General features: G+C 37.6%; 1 protein-coding gene across 1 annotated transcript in view; it reads right to left on the reverse strand.

The window, feature by feature from the left end:
* Positions 1 to 18,505, reverse strand: part of EML6 (echinoderm microtubule associated protein like 6) — a 264,728-nt gene that overhangs the window by 145,381 nt on the left and 100,842 nt on the right. The window contains exons 6-9 of the mRNA XM_011996533.1: positions 14,621 to 14,780; positions 11,148 to 11,246; positions 8,087 to 8,155; positions 443 to 628 (exon numbers count right to left, since the gene is read on the reverse strand). Coding sequence (XP_011851923.1) covers positions 443 to 628; positions 8,087 to 8,155; positions 11,148 to 11,246; positions 14,621 to 14,780 — 514 coding nt within the window. The remainder of the gene's footprint in view (positions 1 to 442; positions 629 to 8,086; positions 8,156 to 11,147; positions 11,247 to 14,620; positions 14,781 to 18,505) is intronic.

Consider the following 18,505-nt stretch of genomic DNA (forward strand, 5'->3'; position numbering starts at 1 on the left):
TCTTATCAACCAATGTAAGAGCAATAGTTATCTACACCTTTCCTGTTCAAACTATGGGTCACTGATGAGCAGTGGCGACATCATCCTAGACCTATGGAGCCAGAATCTGCATTTTAACATGATCCTCCAGAAACTCATGGGCACATTAAAGTTTAAGAAGTGCCGGTAAGATGAACCTGATGAGCTAGTTCTAGTATTCTGTCAAACTACTGAGGATGACACAAATCAAGCAATTAATAGTTAAAGTGAAGGTTAATTACATTGTGTGCTTTGAAATATGTTTTCCTTTAGATGAGCAAACGTAATTTGGGAAATTGTCACGAGTGGAGAGTGTTCAGCAGGGTCCTCTGATTCAAAAACAACAAGAGAAAAACACAGGGAGGGATTCGTGGTCTTACCTTATTTAGTAAGTCACTCACAGTTTCCACATGGTAATACTTACACTGTGTGCTCCTTGAATGGTGCGGACTAAATTGAGCCCTTTCCAGACATAGATGTCACCATTTAAAGCACCAGAGTAGGTGATGTCTTCTTTGGCACATGCAAGGCAAAGGATGGTCTGAAGATCCCCCGTTTTGCCAAATATCCCTCTTTTTGCAGTCAGGGCATTTCCACACAGTGTCCAAAACTAGAATGTAAGTGATAAAATAGATCTCCAAGATAGAGTATTTGGATGTATTGCATTGGTGTTTATTTATATTTCAGTGCATTTCACGTAATTTGCCCTATCCAAGCTAGGCACAAATAAGTTAACTTGCTTTGCTGTAACACAACAACATGTAACACAAAAACATTTTAGCTAACTACCAGGAACATGAGAAAAGTCTATAACACCACTTTTAAAACTTTCAAAGTTCCAAAATTTCAAAGCTTTGTTCATTGTTTAATGGTGATTTAATAGAAGATAATGTTCTCAGAGTTGGAATCAAATGGACAAATCATGTTTTGCTTAGATTTTTGTCAAGTTATAAAACTAGTATAGGTTTACTGTAGTTTAGAAACTCAGGTAAGCATAAAAAGGAAAACTGTGAAGGTCTATAACTTCTGGTTAGCCTGTTGACATATCATCTAGATTTCTTTTTTTGAGACAGTCTCACTCCGTCACCCAGACTGGAATGCAATGGTGCAATCTCAGCTCACCGCAAACTCTACCTCCCAGGGTCAAGTGATTCTTGTGTGTCAGCCTCCTAAGTAGCTGAGATTATAGGAGTGTACCACCAAGTTCAGCTAATTTTTGTACTTGTAGTAGAGACAGGGTTTCTCCATGTTGGCCAGGCTGGTCTCGAACTCCTGGCCTCAAGTAATCTGCCCTCCCCGGCCTCCCAAAGTGCTGGAATTATAGGCGTGAGCCACTGCACCCGGCTATATCTAGGTACTTTTAGTATACATATATTTGGAAATAATTTCTAACTTTCAATGTTATAAATCTTCACTGTAGAAATGTTACTTAGAAATGTTTCATAAATGAGTCATTTCTATATACCCAAATAATTGACTAGGCTTTTCAGTTTTAGTTGTATAAAATGTGTCCATATACAAAGCTTCAGCAATTTTATAGAAGGCAGTAAGGACACTCCCATGGTTATACAGACACAAAATATTTTGCATTGACATAGAATTTTTTGGGGGCGGGGGAGGGGGGGGGCAAAGTCTCACTCTGCTGCCCAGGCTGGAGTGCAGTGGCCCAATCTCGGCTCACTGCAACTTCTGCCTCCTGGGTTCAAGTGATTCTCCTGCCTTGGCCTCGCAGTTAGCTGGGACTACAGGCAGGTGCCATCACACCCAGCTACTTTTTGTATTTTTAGTAGAGATGGGTTTTCACCATGTTGGCCAGGTTGGTCTTGAACTCCCGACCTCAGGTGATCAGCCCCACTTGGCCTCTCAAAACCTTAACATAGTTTTAATGTACCAACTAGAATAACCTTATTGTCCTTGATATGGCCCCCCTCAGTTTAAAAAGGCTATTTGCATATGTTATTTGATCCTATCAAAACCCTTAATAGGCTAAGGAAGACAGTATTGTCAACTCCATCTGGAGGGGAGAGAAAACAAACAGAAGTAGCTCACCCAAGGTAAAGGTTCAATGGGGTTATAAAAAATATTGAAATCTTTATCTTTGCTTTGACAACTTTGAATCAATGCAGAGGCAAATGAAATGAGATAATTTTAAGGTAGCATATTCAGACTGTGCCCAGGTGGCAAGCAAATTCAAAGGTAGAGAACTAAGTTGAATTAAACAGAATGAACAAGAGGACTCAGATCTGCGGTGAGGAAGAAACTGCATCTGGATTCAGAAGAACAGGATGAGATGAAACCACATGGCAGGAATGTGGGAATAAATCAGTAACAACCGTACTATTTTTACACCTGCAGGAGAGGAAAAACTATGGTCCTCTCAGAGTAGCTGGGTACTGGAGGAAGCAGTTCTGGGATGGCTATAACACCAAGATGGCCAGGATTCAGGCAGCTGGAGGTGGGGGGCTGCGCTGTGTGTGTGCGTGGCAGCAGGTTGGGGAATAGAGGGATGCCTTGGCAAGAATGAAGGGCAGATACACAATGAAAGACCAATATGGGATTATCTTCTCAGAAAAGGTATCAGCTCTGGTAACTCATTTCTTTGGGTATTATTAATGAAAAGGTGTTAAAGTATATGTTGAAAGAATAAAGCAGGCTCATGCCTGTAATACCAGCACTTTGGGAAGCCAAGGCAGAAAGATCACTTGACCCCAGGAGTTCGAGACAATCCTGGGCAACACGGCAAAACCCCACCTCTACAAAAATAATTAGACTGCAGTGGAAGCACACACCTGTAATAAAGCTTTTCTTTTTCTTTCTTTTTTTTTTTTTTTGAAACAGAGTCTCGCTCTGTCGCCCAGGCTGGAGTCCGGTGACATGATCTCAGTTCACTGCAAGCTCCGCCTCCCGGGTTCACACCACTCTCCTGCCTCAGCCTCCTGAGTGGCCGGGACTACAGGCGCCCGCCACCATGCCCGGCTGATTTTTTTGTATTTTTAGTAGAGACAGGGTTTCACTATGTTAGCCAGGATGGTCTCCATCTCCTGACCTCTTGACCTCGTGATCCACCCACCTTGGCTTCCCAAAGTGCTGGGATTACAGGCATGAGCCACCACGCCCAGCCTGAATTTTTTTTTTTTTTTTTTTTTTTAAATAAAGAATAAAGAGGTCTAGGAAAAAGCTAGTTAGGTATAAGCTCTGGAAAACATTTAAGCTGTTACTCTGAACCTGAACAAACTACTAGACATAAATGATTACTGGTTGTACCAACATGCCAAAGAACTTGCTGTTCATGGCAATGCTTATGGCAGACAGTCCCCTTTCTCTTTACACCTCCTCATGCATGAAGATTAAAAGAATTATTTTGTCCTTTAACTTTGGATGTACACCCCCGGCCTGAGTTATCTGAATATTTCTAGACAGTCACAAAAAATGGAGCCCATTATCTTCAGACTTAATCTACATAAAAGTTTACTGACAAGTCACCAGGTCAGATGGTATAAGGCCCCCATGAAACATTCCAAATAGTCAAATGATTCCCTAAAATTGTGATATTTTCTGCAGAAAATGGCAAATACCTGAAATATCATCTCTTTTTGAGAAGCATTTCCTACATGAAAAACAGTGGCAGTTTAGGGTAGCAATGCATGATTAAATTCACATCAAATGAGGAGACCTTGTTTATCTTCTCCTGTCTCTACCCACAGACTGCAATGCAAATTTTGTTACAGCTGGCAGGTACCTTGAGTTCATCTAGCCCTAGGTAGTCCCTAAAGTCCCTTCTGTCTGACTAGAGACGGCTCAACAGTATCCACAAACCTGGTAGGCTCATTTGCTATAAAACCAATGAAGCGGCTGATGCTCAACTGTTACTGTTTTTCAAGCATTTGTTTCATGTAATTGCGATTTGCCTGTTTGCCAAAACATAGGGGATTTACAAATCCGAAAAGGATTTCACGCTAGCTACACAAATTTCAGATGAAAGTATTTTCTTCAAGTACAAAGATTTTGTACTCAATGTATGACTGGAATAATTCAATGTTAAGGTAAGTTTTTTTGGGAAGAAAAGTGGAGGAATCCTGGTAATTGGATATAGAGAATACAGATAGGAAAAATAATTTGTTGAGGTTTGCTTAAATTTATTGTATTTCTAAACAAAATTAATAAACTATTGCTAGGTAGACATTCCAGATTCTTTGAGGTAAAAATGCTTGTATTTGCTTAGAAAAATTATCCAAGTCTGCTAAGACGATTTAATTTGAACGATTTAAGTAGCTCTTGTTTTCAAATAAAGTTTCAGAATCTTGTCTCAGCTTTTCTGCTTTTAGAATTTACTGATTTAAAAGTTAGAGTTAACCAAGGATAGAAAGAGATAGGAAGGAATCAGGAGAATTCTATCAATTAAGCAGCAAATCTAGTTAGAACCCAATAAATATGGGGTTTTCTTTTTGAAAAAAGTTAAGGCAAGGTAGTTCACTAAAGAAATTTCTCAGTGGAAAGAGCTCTATGAGTCAGACGCTGAGCTTTAATCTCACCTCTGCCATCATTTTTGTGATCCTAGGAAATGGGGAAAGAAATTAACATTATTGTGCCCCTACTGGGTTTCATACTGTTTAATGTAATTATCTTAAATTCAGGAGGTAGTGACCTCTCTCTGAGAAAGAATGAATCAATATTAATTCAGCCTCAGGGAGATTAAATGGTTGCCCAGAGTCAAGTAGAGGGAAACAGTCACGAATCGAAGTCAAATTCCCACCTAACCCTCTAGGGTCCTGGGTTTCTTCACCGCTGAGTACAGGATGGATGATGGCTCCCAGGTTAGGGTCCCAAATTTCCAGAAACCCCCCACAGCCTAACAGAAATCAGGATCATCATGAACTCACATGTTTTTTTACATGTTTTTTTACACATGGCTGAAACAATTTTTGTATTTTAGTCTGATCAGAAACTCATGTTGGCAGGTAACACATCTTTGACTGATAAAACATTGCTAAGGAAACTATGATTCAATGGCTAGTTTATTTTGTGGCCACCATCTTTCAAAATATTTGTTCCCTAAGAAAACTATGGAATAGGTTCTTTGGTGATGAAAACATTGGTAATCTTGGAACATATCACGAGCCGTGGGCCATCCCAGCTCCCCAGTCCCACGCTTCCATGGGTGACCAATGCCTCTCTTAACTCCTGACAGAAGTGCAACCCCTCCCCTAGTTCTGCCTCCCAACCCTTCCTACCAAACTCACACACCCACCGAGGCTCAGCCTAAGCAGCATCTCCATCCTGACAACGTGCTTCTAAAGCCAGCTGGGATCTCATCTTTATCGATAGAGGGCTTTGATTTTACCTTTCTTCCAAAACGGTCTGTCTTAATGTTTTAATGGCTGAACTTCAAGCGAATTGAAAGTAGGGTCTGTTTTTGTTCTTTCATCTAGTACCAACTCAAATATAAAACTGAATGAGATTTTGGTCTTTCAGGTGTGCTGTACCAAGCATAGAAGGAGCCTCCAGCTGCTGCTAACAAAGCAAAGTACCTAGACTTCAGCTGACGTTTTCCTAGATTAAAAATGTACACATCAGGGCTTGGTACAGGATTATTAAATGTTTATGAAGCTCTAAAGTGTTGTGGAATATCTTACACTTTTGAGTAGTAGAACCTCTGAAATTTTTGTTCTCCATTTTTAAATTTCTTATTTTGGAATATATATTATTGTAAAATAATTTTACAATGAAGTATGCAAGGGAAAAATTATCCATCAACCCACTACCCAGAGATACTGTTTAACATTTGGAGATGTCCTTCTAATGTATTTCCTACATAAAAATGTTTTTAAAGAAAAAGCCACAAATCTAATCCCACCATCACCCACCCACAAAGTCAACTGTGAACTTCCCCACATAATAGATTTTGAATATTTCCCAATATAATGAATCATCTAAAACATAACGATTGTACAGTGTTTCATCATATGGATATAACATTTTATTCAACTTCCTAGAGACACTTAAGTGGTTTCAGATCTTCTGTTTGGTTTATTTCAGATCTTCTATTTGGTTATTTGCTATTGATCAGTTACTCAGCAATGAGTCAGCTCTTGGTTCACACTTATAACAATTTGCTTGGGACAGATTCTAAGATATGAAATTACTGGATCAACGATAATTGACATTTCTAAGTCAATATTCTAAATATTTCCAAATTTCTGGACCAAAAGACCATTATCAGCTTACCCCTCTCTACCAGCAAGGTTTAAGAGTGCTCATTCATGGAATCCTTGCCAAGATAGGGTACTTTTAGTCATAAATTTGATATATTTAAAATGTTTTGTTATTTTTAAATTTGTGTTCCTTAATTATTAATGAGATTTAAACGTTTTCATAAGTCTATTGGCCAACAGTGTTTCTATTTTTGTCAGTTTTCCATGTTCTTTGTCCATTCTACAGATTTGCAAGAGGTCTTTGCATTTTCAGAACAACCCAGTTATCTACTTTGTGTGCTGCTTATACTTTTGCTAGTTTGCAGTTTCCCTCTTTTTGTGGAAACAAGGAATTATACAGAATGTTTTAATATTTCTACAGTTGCATCAGTATTATCCCTTATGATGTCTTTGCTTTTACATTTTAAAAAATCTTTCTCCAATTTGAGCAGTTAAACATTTGTCTATATATTCCTCTAGTTATTTTAAAGTTTTTGAAACTTACCTCTTTAATCCATAAAGACTTTGTTTTAGTGTATAGTATGAAGTATTAGCTTTATCCAAAAAATTGATAAGTTTGTGCCTACCAATTAGAGATGCTATTATACTCTAAGTTGTCATACATATTAAGGTCTATTTTTCAGCATTACTTCTTTTTATCCAAGTCTTATACCATTTAAATTAAACTCTACTGTGCTTTAGTAAATAGTGGTACATATCCTCTTCATGATTCTTTTTTTATCCCAAAGTTCATAGTTATTATCATTATTTTATGCTCCCAGATTAATTTAGGATAATTTAAAGGGAAATTCTGTCAGGTAAAAACAGAAGTAACAGGGATTTTAACTGCATTTCTACCAAATATAAATTTGGAGATAAATGATACATTTGTAAATTTTAGACATGTCCAGAATCAACATTATCACTTCATTTATTCAAGTATTGTTTTACATTCCTCTGCAGAGTTTTGTAACATTCTTTAGGTAAGTCTTCTGTATTTGTTATACTTCTTTGAGTATTTTATCATCTGTCCCTTTCTAACAGAGAAAGAATAATGGGAAGGATCGTGAAAAACTAGACTAAAAGAACTGCAAAATAGGAGGGGTTGGTTAGAGGAAAACCTTCATTCATACAGAAATGTACCATTTTTGTACAGAATCCATGCATGCTCTATGCAAGAAGGTAATCCTTATACTCTTGTTTATGGACTTTAACTTCTATTATTTACAATCCTATAGAGAAAGAAGATCCTGGGCCATATCCCAGGGGTCAGGAGAAATTTTTGCTATGTCAGAGCAAAGCATGTTGATGCAGTTAATTTTGCTACTTGTGAACAAAATAATAAGAAGCAAATGTGGGCCTACCCAGATGAGAGAGTAGTCTAGAGGAAGATTGGGGCGTTTAAAAACCAATGGTCCAGATAACTTTGTACTGTGAATTCCTCTATTTCCTTGTAGAGTGCAACATGACACCTTTCTTTTAAGGGAATGTAACATGTCAAAGTGTTGACATGCAAATGTGTAAATATTCATTATAATGGAAAAACTTACTTCACAACATTAAAATCAGCACTGTTTTAAAACATGCAATCCCACAAGTATTATGAGTCTTCAGTTCGATATTTAATTTACATAAAATTTCCTTTTCAGCTGCCTGCTGAGCACTTCACTTGATTGTCATTACTTTGCATTTCTAAGAGAGAGCCCCATCAGCTGATGTTAGTTTGCTTCAGGAGCAGAGAAACAGGTAAGAGGGCTTTATATTGAAGAAAAAAAGGGTAAAAGTCAAGCAGTCTCTCAACATCAAATTATCCAAATAAACACCTAAAATTATTTGCACTCAAGGTACCAAAATTAAAAAACGAAAACCAACTTTACCTTTATATGTTTTACTCCACAGCTAACCACTCTGTTTGGCTGATATGGATCCCAGGAAATATCAAAAATCTGTTCAAAACATTAAAAGTTGCCATGTTGGTCATTTGACATGTTTTTGCCTTTTCCAAATACTAGTCCAATTGCCAAGACTCTACCCTAACATTTAGAACACAATGTTACCTGCACAGGATAAAAATGGAAGATTTGGCTTGGAATGAGTCAGGAACTAACATACATGTTATCACCTCATGTCTACTTACCTTAAAGCCTGAGTAGAGAGAGAATTTACCATAATTATTTAAAACAAACTGGTGTCATATTTTGGGATAAACAAATGGACAATTTAGGATCAATTTTTGATCAAATTTTTCAATAGCTCTCTACAATGCTAACACTTTGGAGATAGCTTTTCAATAGAAATTTAAAGAATTTTTAAATACTTATTTTTAACCAGGAAAACATTCAATAGTTAACTACAATTTAATGTGGGCCAATAGTCCCTAGCAATCACAGAAGTTAATATTCCTAAACATAAGGCAGAGGCATTTATCTGACACTAACTTAAACAGTCCCTCGGGCTATCATTTTAATCTGACCCAAATACTATTATATTTTCAATTATACGATGAACTGAAAATATATCTGCTACTACTATTTGTCATTCTTTAACAAGAGCTACCAGACAGTTTGCAGGTAGTTCTATTTCCATTTCAGAGACAAGAAGGAAAAGACCGTCAATCCTGAGAATCAAATCGCCCATAGCAATTGCTTAAAACAGGTATTTCCAGAGCCCATTTGAGAGATGCTGTCATTTAGTGGGTCTGGAATTTAGTCATTTAGTGGGTCCAGGTACCCAAATCTTTAAACAGACTCCAGGAGATTCTGACAGAGGTGGATCCATGGACCACATTCCATGACACGCTGATAGAAAGGGAAGGACTACTTGTCAGGGACAAAGTCTAGACCAGAGAAATAACCTAGACCACTAACTGCTCATCACATATAAAGGAGCAATTAGGGTCCCCGGAAAGAGCACTGAAGAAAAAGTACTTGGTCCAAGTATCCATTTCAGCCATCCAAGCTCGGGCAAGTCTGAGCACCTCTAACCTTAACCTCATCTTCTCTACAGTGGATTATACCAGCTCAAGTTTTGTTAAGGTCAATGAAGATAAAGTATATCAAGTTATTTTGCAGGGTATAAAACATTCATTATATAAATGTAATGGATTAAGTATTTTAGTGCCACTAAAATAATCTTGAAGATAATCTTGAAGTTAGCCACAAGCAGTAAATAATTCATACTGGTATCAGTAATAAAGAGCAAAATTATGTGTGACACAGATTATGGGGCCTGGGGGAACAGTGTTCCAAATAAGCATTTCATTAAAACATCCTAAGATTACAGACTCAGCACTAGGTATATGCATCCTGGGAAAAATGAACTGAGGTACAGAAACAGCTTTCCTAGTTTCAGCTCCGAATTTGCTTTATTTGGGCATGGTCTGAACAGGTGGCAGCCTGCCATTGGCTGAAGCTGGCTGCCATTCAGCTATTTGTTACAGAAGCATACACCTGAATTTTCAGTCTGGTTACTTACCAAGCTAGGTTGCAGTTGATTTTGTAGAGACTTACCATATGGAGGACAGCTGAGGCCAAATTTAGCCTAACAGTAAGAATTTAACAATAAAAGTTCTTTCTATACAAGCCAAAGTGATTACATTAGGCTATTTCTAAGTAAGGAGATTTTACTGGTTTAAACTGTTTGTAACTTTAGTTTTCTACTTTTTCCAAGGTGATAAGATAGATAGACAGTATACTAGTCCAGGTCAGACTATATAAAATGATTCAGAAACAGAAGTAGTAAATGCAGCATAACTCAGATAAAATATTACATACGAGTATATATATATATATATAAGCTGTGAAGTCTCCCCAGGGGATTCTATGTGTAGCTAGGATTGGGAACCACTGGACCAGTGGGGTACCAGGCCTCTCCCAGTACTGAGGTTCTATTGCTGGTCACTCCTGAGCTTTCTGAAGACTTGATCCTGGAGTAGAATTTGCAACATCTGTGGGGGTCTCCTTACAACTACAAACCTCCATAGATGAATGTGCCACTCGTACTTAAAATTTTTTTTAGGAGTTCCTTCTAAGCAAGAGACAGTGAATTTCATGTTTAATTAGAGCCTGATTCTACATCAAGCTTGTCCAACCCACAGCCCAGAATGGCTGTGAATGCAGCCCAACACAAATTTGTAAGCTTTCTTAAGATATTATGAGATGATTTGATTTTTAGCTCATCAGCTATCATTAGTGTTGGTGTTTATGTGTGACCCAAGACAATTCTTCCACTGCGGCCCAGGGAAGCCAAAAGATTGGACAGCCTGTTCCACATGAACACTTACATTGTGCAGAAATACAAAACACCTAGAAATTCAAGTAAGACAGTCACGCAAATTCATTGTTTAAACTAGAGAACCCAAGATAATAAAGAAGTCAAATTATTTTAATCATGCAAGACACTGGCAATTAGATTTCTGACCAGTTATATGTATAAACCCACTTCATCGCCTAAGACTACATGGAATTATTTCTGATCACACTGACTTCAATAGGAATAAGCAGGCCACATTCAATGTTCTCAAATACAACAAAGAATCACAAAGCTGTCATTACACTCATTCAATATTAAAATGTGTACCCCTGTAATCATATTTTGTGACTATTTTCTAACAACTATTTCCATTTCTAAATGAATACATCTAAACTATACATAATTTCAAATTCAATTCCATTTTGATTTCATAAAGTAGTAAAATGCCAGCATCAAAAATTTGCTTTGCCTATGAAAAGCAGTAACAATCCATATAAAGTACTTGATCACCAGAAGCACATTCACACAGTTAGCTGTTAATCATGAAAAAAGAAGATGCTTATAAGTTTAATAGGAAAAATGTATACGTGAAAAATTAACTTTTAAAAACATTAGAAGTCTGAGAAGCAATATCACAGGTCCCCCCCAGTTCTGAAATCTGCATAGCTTGATCCAGCAAGTTCTTACCCGGTCAGAATGGCCAGTGGCTGAGGCCAGAAGTTTTCCCTTCCTCCAGTCCCAAATGCAGACTGTGTTTTTGGCATCCAACCCCACAGAGGCTAAACGCTAAGAATAAGAACAATAATTTAGTACCTAAAAGTGATGGGAAAATTTATTGACACTTGAGAAATAGTTACTGATTACTATGGGTTAGGCATTGAATTTCTTATAACAAACCGATTTCTCAAAACCCATCTTAAACCCAAAACTAAAAATATCTCAATAGATGACTCTCCATTAGCATATGCTGAAATTTCAGAAACCTAAGAGCTACAGCTCCTTTATCCTTTTAAGTGTAAGAAGCATACAGGTAAACTCTCAGGAAACCTCTGATAAGTCAATAGAAATTACAGAAACAGAACTTGAAGGCAGTATTTGGAATTTTTAACTTAAAATTTTTAGGTAAAATCTTAATGTGAGATTTAATAGAACCCAGGATTCTATAGTCTAAAAGCTTCAAACTGCTAAAATTTAAGGGTTTGATGAATAGAATAAATGAGCATTAATTTTTAGTTTTCTAATAATTTTACAAACATGTAAGGTGACTAAAAGATAATATAATGTAAGTAGAAGTAATCTGGTACTTCACCTCCCAGCCTAAATTCCTTGGGTTCAGGTCAGAACCTGTCCTTAAAGGAAAAATAAAATTCAACACATATGATTATATACAAAACCAAAAGTGTGAAAAACAGGCAACAGTCATACCAAAATCAGAGTTTCTTGCAGGATATCACTTGTAAGGAGACAGCATTGTGTAAGAAGTCTGAACTGTAAGTAGATCTGGCTTTTCTTTTCACTTTTAAGTAGCCAGACATAAGACCTTGCAAAATGAACCTCCTTAAATCTCAGTTGTCTCATTGGTACAATGGGTATAGAAAATATTCATTCCTTCTACTTTGTTGGGTTGTTGTATGGGTCAAGTGAAGTAACGTAAATTAAAGAGGTTTTAAACATATGGTATTCCCCAAGTATAAGAGCATGTACGTACTGAGTACATTCGAGAGTATGTCTGCGTATGTGCACACTCAGTGTGGATGAAACAGCCAGCCACACATGGCTAAATGTATACATGTGCTGTTATGCAGGGATTCCTCAGGTTTCTTCACTAAACCTGGCCTCCACTAGGAATTTTTAATGTAACACACATCACTGGGTTTTTTTTTAATGTGTCCTTAAAAAATGTCTTTGCTGTAATTTTTTAATTGAGGGTTTCAGCAATGGAAATAAGATGTGGTTGTATTTTTATTCATAAGAAAATCTGAATGGATGAATTCCATTCAGCTTACTCTTTTTAAGAGAAGAAAATCAGTTAACACAAATAGGGGCACTGAAGTAAAACCCGCATTTCTTGATTGAGAAAAAGCTGAAAGAAACCTATTTTGTTATCTGCAGTGACAGGTTCCATAGCTATCTGAAAAGCATTTCTATTGCCTTTTGTCGATTGTGAGGTGATGGGCCATTTGTCATTTCTAAATATCATTCGATTCCAGTTAACTCTGTCCAGGGAGTAAGGCGGACCTGAAGCAATAGTCATCAACAAGCCATGAAATCCATCATGGCTAACATACAAGAGGTTATTTCTCTCACCTGACAGTTAAGGACCATGCAATCCACCCCCACCACCATCCTTCAAAATGAACTCTAAAGGAAAATAGTTAGGATTCTAACATAAATAAACATGGACAAAAACTAAGTTAAAGCTGGATTTCCCTTTGCTGCATTACATTTTCTTGTGATACTTCAGAACAAATTGATAAAGAATGCTTGCTTGAATAACAAAATCAGATTAGAGAAGGTGCACACCAGTACACACATAAGCATACATTTATACTTGTACATGCATATGGATTCTGACCCACTTCAGTTTATTTAGGAAGCCAATATAACTGCAAGCCTGAACAAATACTGGCATCCAGCTATTGTCTCTTTATGTAGACATACAAGAGAATGTATGCATTAAACTAACTGGATGAGATTACAGAGGAGTAAAATAAAGAACATATAATTCCAGGGGTCTACATATGTAGTGAATCTAGTTCTAGAAAGAAAAATGACTAGTGATTGATGCTCTCTTAAAATAGCAAAAAACAGCAAGTAAATGCTAATTGTTTTTCAAAAGTGACTCAAACCAGGTCAACTCCTATAATCCACTGAATTTCCCACAGACTTTCAGTTAAGCCTCTATGAATAATTTCACAGATCTTTGCATGGCACCAACTTACAGATTTAACTCTGAAATTTGTCAAAAATTAGACTGAAGGAATTAACAGGCAGAAACATGGAGGGTGAGAGAGAGAGAGGAAGGGTGGCACAGGAAACGGAGGCGGTTGAGAAAATGGGGAGAAGAGGCCCGGCCTTAGTGAGGAGATGAATGCAGCCGGAGCCAGCAATGACCCCTGTTTTTACTTTTTCTAGAACATATCAACCTATCTTTTCTGCCAAGTATTGCTGTAGGTCAAAGGAAGAAGAGAAAATGTTGTTGGGAGGGATTGGCCAGGCTTTGTAAAAACCTTTGGAGACTGAATCACTTCAATGGGCAAAAGGGTGAGTAGGACACTTTAGGTGGACAGGACAGACTGAGGAAGGGCCCAGAGGTACAAACGTGCAAGGTCTGGTACAGGAGTCTTGCAGATTTGTTCAATTCGACAAGGGCACAACGGATAAAAGTCTAGAAAAGTTGGCTAAAACAGAATGCCCACTTAACAAAGTGTGGACTTTATTCACTGGGTACTCCAAGCTCTCATTGGTTTTAAACGCTTTGACACCGTTTTCAGTTGATGAAATGCATTAGCAAGAAATTGCCTGTGAGGAGACTAAGAGGTTAAACTAAGTCAGACATGACATTGACTTATTAGCACTTACAGGACAGTGGCAGAGAGAATGGAAAGGAGAGAATGTCAGTTATTGTAAAGAAACACGAATACCCAGGAATTGATGATAGATTGAATTGGGAGAGGACAGGGAGAAGAAGCTAGAAATGACATCAAGGTAAAGAGTCAAGGATAATCTTCTCAGTGGATTATTAGGAGGTGATGTCATCTTTTGAAATCAAGAAGTTCTACAGACATGCTCAGGGCTTGAGGTCTGTGAATAAGGCTTGGTCCAGCCCTTACTCCAAATAGGAAGCTAACAACAGACAACAAAGTAGAATTACTGGGCTATGGTGAACCTGATCAGCATGAATTAATGACTTCTTTTATGGAGGCTTTTTAACCAGATGGTGGGACTAGGGGAACCAATACCAAGGCCTATCCAGAGCTTGGTGTTAGTGCCACAGCTTTAAAGAGGAAAAAACAGGTAAAAAATTCTAGGAGGCTGTGTCAGGAGAACCAGCAAGGGTTGATGGATTTTTGAGTCTACTGGCTATTGGTATTATAGTTTTAAGTGAATTGTGAGAAGTCATTAAATAAAACAAGTAAAAAAAAAAAAAAGATACACACCTGTCCATCTGAGTCAAAAGCCAGGCAGGCAACTCCATGTGTATGGACATCTTTAAGAATAGACACAGTCTGGACATTATAGGAATCCCATATGCATATATATGGCTCCTTCCCGACTTGGCCAGTTGCAACAAGAGTTTTGTCTGGGTGTAAGGCAAGGCTGAAAGAGAAAAAGGTTTCTTTTCACATCTTCCAACTGAAGAAAACACTGATCACCTTTTATCCAAATCTGTTTCTCATTTAAATTATCTAACAAGGTGATCTCAAGAGAAAGAGGCTGAACTGTCCCCAAAGTCATTAATTACTTTGTCTAATTGAAATGTTCACTTTAGCAGAGAGGCTCAGCACAGTCTGACAATCTCATTTCATCTTACCCACTGGTTACCTTGAAAATTAGGTGCTATTGTGATTGTAATTATTCAATTTAAAGTCATCTGTATAGTTTTATAATTGTTTTATGTTGTGAAATTTAATTATTGATTTTCAAAATATTACTTGTTTTCAAGTTAGATTTTGACTTTAATTTTTTTTTTTTAATGTTGTTGCTAGGGAAAGGTTCTCTTCTCAGAATTAAATCTGTTTGCAGAAGCGCCGGATACTATCCTCATTAGGATTTCAAAGCATGAAGGGGTCCCAGAGTCAAGTGCCGTTTCTGTGTCTGTTGCTATAGATTATACAGTTTAAGTTAAAGTTTCCATTTTACATAGATCACTGTGACACCAAAAAACTACAAATTACAATTGTGGTTTGTATAACAATTTTCCTCTGTAGTTTGATAAAAATGAAACTTCGTCAAATACCAACTGATATTTTAAGGAGTCAGTAGCCGTTGACAAGTATTTTTCCTAGATGGAAAAAAAAATCACCCTAATGTTTTAAATTCAGTGTGTACAGATGTTGTGCCTTTCTAAAAAAAATAGATTTTGGGAATCAAGAGCACATTACCTATATAGCAAACTAGCTCATTGTATAAACTTATGTTTATATAATAAACAGAAATAGAAATTTTCCCATTTCAATTTTCAGCATCTGCTTCCACAGTAAATAGAAGTAGACTTTTTTTTTTTTTTCCAGTTTTTAGAGTGATGTTAATGAGAGTATACGTTCTGACATCAGACACTGGATTTGTATGTTGGCTGCCCTTGCTATCTCTGGTTCTTTGGACAAATTACTTCATCTTTTGCCTCAGTTTCCTCATCTAAAAAGAGGTAATACAGAAAACAGATGATACAGTGAGTCTAGAGTACTTAGCAGAGTGCCTGGCACAGAGTATGATGAATACAAATTTCATCATTTGTGTAATTGGCATTATATATCTATAACCAACATAAGCATATCTGTGTGAATATAATATGGCTTCCAAAAACAAAATACGTACTTTAAATGCACGTTGGACATCTGAAAAGTGTTCGCTGGAAAATACATCTTTAGGAATCTTCATAAGCAAGTAATACAAAAAACCCATAATAAAGGGTAGCTTTCACAATAGGTGAATGCTAGAAGCTTTGTAACTATTTAAGGTTGTAGAACACTTTGGCATTCAGTTGGTGAGAGATGATCAATAAGAAAGGACCCTCCCAATCTCAATTTTGTTGAGACACACCTGTTATTTCAAAGTATCTAGATGTCCCAGAAAACTGCAAGATTATGGCATGCCATGTTTGCTCATTAAGCTGAGTGGATGGAAGCAGTCTGAAAACCCTGTTTGTTGATAAACCAGTATATTTTAGCTCATTCACTTATTCAACAGGTCCTTATGGACCTACGATATGTGAGGTACAGTACCATAGATATATAAACAGAAATCACACTGCTGTCTTTCAAGGAGCCCACTTTCAGAGGAAAGAGACATGTAAATAAATAATTACAATATGTCAATATATATACACAGTCACATAGAAAGATGGAGGATGGAGAAAGATAGAGGATGGAGTGACCAGCTGTCCAGGACATTAGGGAAGACATGAGTTCATATGACAGACAAGGTGCAAAGGGGATTCATGAGAAAAGACAATGTCCTCCACAGTTTAAGTCTTATAGAGAATGGCAGGAAATGAGATGGGTCAGGCAGGCAGCGGCGGCTCTTGAAAGCTGTCTTAGCCAGGCCAGGAAATTAGGGTACCAATGACTATTTTGAGCAGGACACAGCATAAACAGTTTCGTAGTTGAGGAAGGTAACCCTAGCAGTGATGAAATGCAGGGGCAAGGACAGATCTGTGAGGGGTGTTAGGATAGGCAGGGTGGTCAGTTAGGGACCAGGGAGAGATAGTGAGGGAAGACATGGGTAGAAGGGATAAAGAAGAAGAGTCAAGAGCTATTGGGGGCGAGAACAGAGGGGGGAAAGGCTTAGGATGTTTGAGACTGAAGGACGAGCTTGGGCACGTTCAAGTTGAAAGAAGATTTTGTGTGGGTAACTGGGTTTGTAACTCACAGAGCCTGGCTATAGTAAAGTTTGAAGCCTATAAGCCCGATCCTGGGAAAAGATGGCCTAACTCTATCCTATTTTTAGTGGGGAACCCAAGGAGACTCCTCAGGTTAGCATCACACCTGGAGTCCTCAAGGCTGGGAAGATGATGATTGACTAGATTGTATGCTCCGTGAGGGCAGGAGCTATCTTCCATCACTCTAAACAGTTCGTGGAACATGATACAGCAGAGTAAGCATTAACAAAATACTTCAAGAGGGAATGAATGGTGCCAATAATCTTGGCTGCCATATTGCCTCTCCCCCTGCTATAGGCAACAGATTCCACCCAGGGACTAGAAAATAAAGAATGAGCATATTTCCCCTGGATGGCCAGAAACACCTTCAAGAGACATAAATTGAACTCTTTTGCTGAGATCACAGCTTCTGTTTTAAAATCCTTGAGATACTTGGTAGATTCCTGAGATTCTGAAGCATCCAGAAGGAAATAATAAATCACTGCTCCAGGCAGTTGTTCTTACTCTAATCCCATAATTCCTGACTTATTTCAGTTCTTTGAATGAGGGGTTGGGAGAATGGAATAAACAGATTTCAACAAGTCTTCAAATAACTTACCAGCCTTAGTTACTCAGCAGCGCTATCCCAAACACCTCACATTTTGGATTTAAAGTATTTTTACTTTGGTTATTGTTCTTTTCATTCATACTGAAGCCCATAAATTTATCACATTTATTAAAAAGTTCACATTGCAATTTTTTTTTTTCTTGCCAGAAGTTCCTTCACACTGTTTGTTAAATCACCTCTTTACAGCCCTTTCTCCAGTCTTCCTTTGCCATTTGGGTACATTAAGAAAGTGAGCTTTTTCTCCTTTCATGAGCCAGTCTCTGATGTCACCTCACTGGCTTGATGCAACATGATTGCTTAGAGTGACTCACAATGTTACCATTTATCTATGTCCATGTCAAGAACAGCAAGAACAGAGAACCACCTTTATTCCTTTTACTATTTGTTACCTTTCCCATCAGCTTCCCAGAAACTTCACTCCTTTCACCAGAGTGGCATGTCTCATCCAGGGCACAGCCAAATGGCATCCATGTGTCATCCAGGGCACAGCCAAATGACATTTACTTCTCTTTTAAATTTGTCATGTCATTTCAAAAGCACATGTTAAGCCTCAAAAAAGGAGAAAAGCTCACAAACTTTACTCATTAGATTTGCAAGAGAATATAAGGTATCAATAATAGTGGAGTTACAGATTTATTAAGTATTTATTTAATAAATAAAATTCCACATATCTTTGGAATTTTAGTTCAGAAGCATTTTAAATGACAAGTGAGTATTATGTTTGAATTTTCCCCATATGAAACCAAATCCATCCTTTTCCACCTATCTCAAAATTGCTCTTTGCTCCTTTCTGAGTTCTCTGAGCCTCTGAAGGCACCCTCCAGCCACACTGTTAGT

The sequence above is a fragment of the Mandrillus leucophaeus genome, unplaced genomic scaffold (assembly GCF_000951045.1).
Source record: "Mandrillus leucophaeus isolate KB7577 unplaced genomic scaffold, Mleu.le_1.0 Scaffold518, whole genome shotgun sequence".
NCBI lineage: Eukaryota > Metazoa > Chordata > Mammalia > Primates > Cercopithecidae > Mandrillus > Mandrillus leucophaeus.